The 2476-nt window shown below is 38.3% G+C and overlaps 1 protein-coding gene across 1 annotated transcript; it reads right to left on the bottom strand.

The window, feature by feature from the left end:
- Window positions 1–1148: 1148 nt before the first annotated feature.
- Window positions 1149–2241, bottom strand: LOC113739215 (uncharacterized). The gene is made up of 2 exons (XM_027266451.1): window positions 2127–2241; window positions 1149–2035 (listed from the first exon to the last, which is right to left on the bottom strand). Exons 1-2 carry the CDS (start codon window positions 2239–2241, stop codon window positions 1149–1151), a joined length of 1002 nt encoding a protein of 333 aa, XP_027122252.1.
- Window positions 2242–2476: the final 235 nt, after the last annotated feature.

Below are 2476 nucleotides of genomic sequence, written 5' to 3'. Positions count from 1 at the left end.
TAGTTGGATTTCCTCCAAATTTTGGTCATCTGACACATTTCCCTGCTCAGTTGAAAAAAAAATAGATGAGCGAGAGCGAGCTCATGGAGGATCTTGTACAAGAGGAGTTTAACACACTTTTCTGTATTTATTTGTTTGAACAAAAATAGATGAGGGAGAGGTAGATTTTGGAGGATCATCATGAAGAGCCTCACGCTCAGACGAGAGAGCGAGAGCTTCAAGAGGAGCTCCAATTCCTACGGGAGTTATATTCTGATATCCTCTTCATGTGTTTCATTGATCGCCAAATTGAGATGTGCCTAGTAGATAGCACACCCCTTCATATGGCAGGAGCATCAATGGACAGACCTCATCATGTTAGCACCATTGCTCTTATCTTGGTTTGAACTTAAATGTCTTTCCTGTGTTCAATGGGTTCTGTCATTCTTACAAGCTAGCTGAATTTCAAAATCTTTATTTATTATTGCTTTTTGCTTTTGATGAAGAAAAATAAAACATCGGATAGCGACTTAATCATTAATTACATTGTCTTGTGGAAATATAGGAGCATCAAATAGGAGACTCGGACGTTAATATCACATTTGTTTTGTGAAGGATTGAGAAGGAGTAGGTTATTTGGTCTTTAGATGTTTCTTCTCCAGTTATACATAACAATGATGTCAACAACGAAATCATATTATTAAGCCAATTGAAACAATTCAGAGGAGAAACAATTATTGCTTCTCATGTTTTCAGCCAATTGAAACAATTCAGATGTTTCTTCTCATGTTTTCTGCCAATTGAAACAATTCAGAGGAGAAACTTTTAGCAATAGTTTTGTTATAATCTCTATTATTAAGTTATACTAGCTTAGAATGATCAAAGCACAAAGGGAATTTGAAAAAATGGATAGTAATTTCGAGTCCATTTAAAAGCTTGGACATTTCTCATTTTTTTTTTGTCAAAATAGCTTCATATATTTTGGTGCAAACTGTACAGTATTTGGACAAGAGTCCAAGCACAAAAGACAACAGTCCTACCATTTACCTTGGTGCATTAGCCCCAAAAATTGGAATTCACCCATTCTTCATCCAATCAGATTTCAACAGCATGTTTGCTCAGCTTACTTATACTATCTCACCTATGTTAACAAAGGAAAATGAGCACAGTCAAAACAACCTACTAATAGACTGTATATCATCAATTAGTGCAGCAACTCGACTATTCTTATGGCCTGATCTCTGAATGTATTCAAATAATTTCTTGTTGTCCACCTCGATCTGGATATGTCTCCACCCTTGGTTGGCTGCTTTTATCATAGCCAACTTCACTGCTTCTGCCTGGTCCTGTAGAGAATCACCAGACCTCCTCTCCCTGATCATCCAAGCTGCCTGCAGTTGTCCTGAGCTGTCTGTTGCCATAATCCCTATCCCAACAACTAGCTGATCTTTGTTTTGTTGGGTGAGTATCTTGAGCTGCATTTTCCATTGTTCTTCATGATCATTTTGATTAGTTATGTGCTGTACTGCTATTTCCCGAGTGCTCTTTCTTGGTTCAGCCCCCTTGTTAGCTTCATAATACTCCATCCATTCCATTTGAGCCTTCTCAATTATTCTGTGAGGCTCCCTATCCTTTTTGTTGAATTCTCGGTCGTTCCTGGCTTTCCAGATTTGCCAAAGAACATTACTGGTTAGATTTATTTGGTCATCAGTTGCTCTGATTTCCTGAGATTCAGTGACAGCTGTCCACCATTTTAGAAAAGAATCTGTCAGGTGCTCTAAACCATCCCACTGAATTGGGGCCATCTCCCAGATGCCCTTAACTTTTTTACGTTGAAGTAGCACATGTTCAGTTGTTTCTTCATTCTCTCCACATCCTGAGCATATAGGATTCCCTTGCTTAGTTCTCCTATATATGAGCTCTCTTACTGGTAAAGCATTGTGCAGGCATTTCCAGATGAAGATTTTGAGTTTATGTTCCACTTTCTTCTTCCACACTATCTTCCAAACCTTGCTATTGTTGCTTTTGTAGCTTGGGCCAATCTCTTCCCCGACATCTGCATTTCAAAATTGGTCGAGGCATCTTCCAAAGCTTGGACATTTCAAAATTGGTCGAAGTTTTGTGTAATCAGAGAAACTAGAAGATACAACAACAAAGTTCACAAAAGTATGCAATATGTACTTCAGTTTCTTGGGCCCTTCTATTGGTGGAGGTTGCAGCACCATCACTTGGTTGCGCAATTTCCAGCAGCAAACACACCATTACCCACAATAAGTTGAACATCTCTTCCCCAAAAAAAAATATGCAGATAGCATTGAACATTGTCCAAATTTTAATCGGTGTAGCACTGCAAGAAGGGGGAGGTCAAAAGTGCTTTAATTAATTACTTGCATCTCAAACTGGTTCAAGTGCTATCTAGGAAAGCATGATTATGCACCCTGTAACCAAATATTTTTTGGTAGTCGAGCTTTATCAAACTTTTGATCAAAATCTATTA

The sequence above is a fragment of the Coffea arabica genome, chromosome 4c (genome assembly GCF_036785885.1).
Source record: "Coffea arabica cultivar ET-39 chromosome 4c, Coffea Arabica ET-39 HiFi, whole genome shotgun sequence".
Taxonomy (NCBI): domain Eukaryota; kingdom Viridiplantae; phylum Streptophyta; class Magnoliopsida; order Gentianales; family Rubiaceae; genus Coffea; species Coffea arabica.
Note: the sequence above shows the minus strand (reverse complement) of the source record. Positions and strands in the feature narration are given on the sequence as shown.

What these genes read in the sequence shown, in the direction of transcription:
- LOC113739215 (XM_027266451.1), bottom strand. Translation starts at nt 2,241, where the DNA reads ATGGTGTGTTTGCTGCTGGAAATTGCGCAACCAAGTGATGGTGCTGCA. An exon ending in CTTTTGTGAACTTTGTTGTT is followed by an intron (nt 2,036 to 2,126) that starts GTATCTTCTAGT and finishes TTTGAAATGCAG; the next exon opens with ATGTCGGGGAAGAGATTGGC.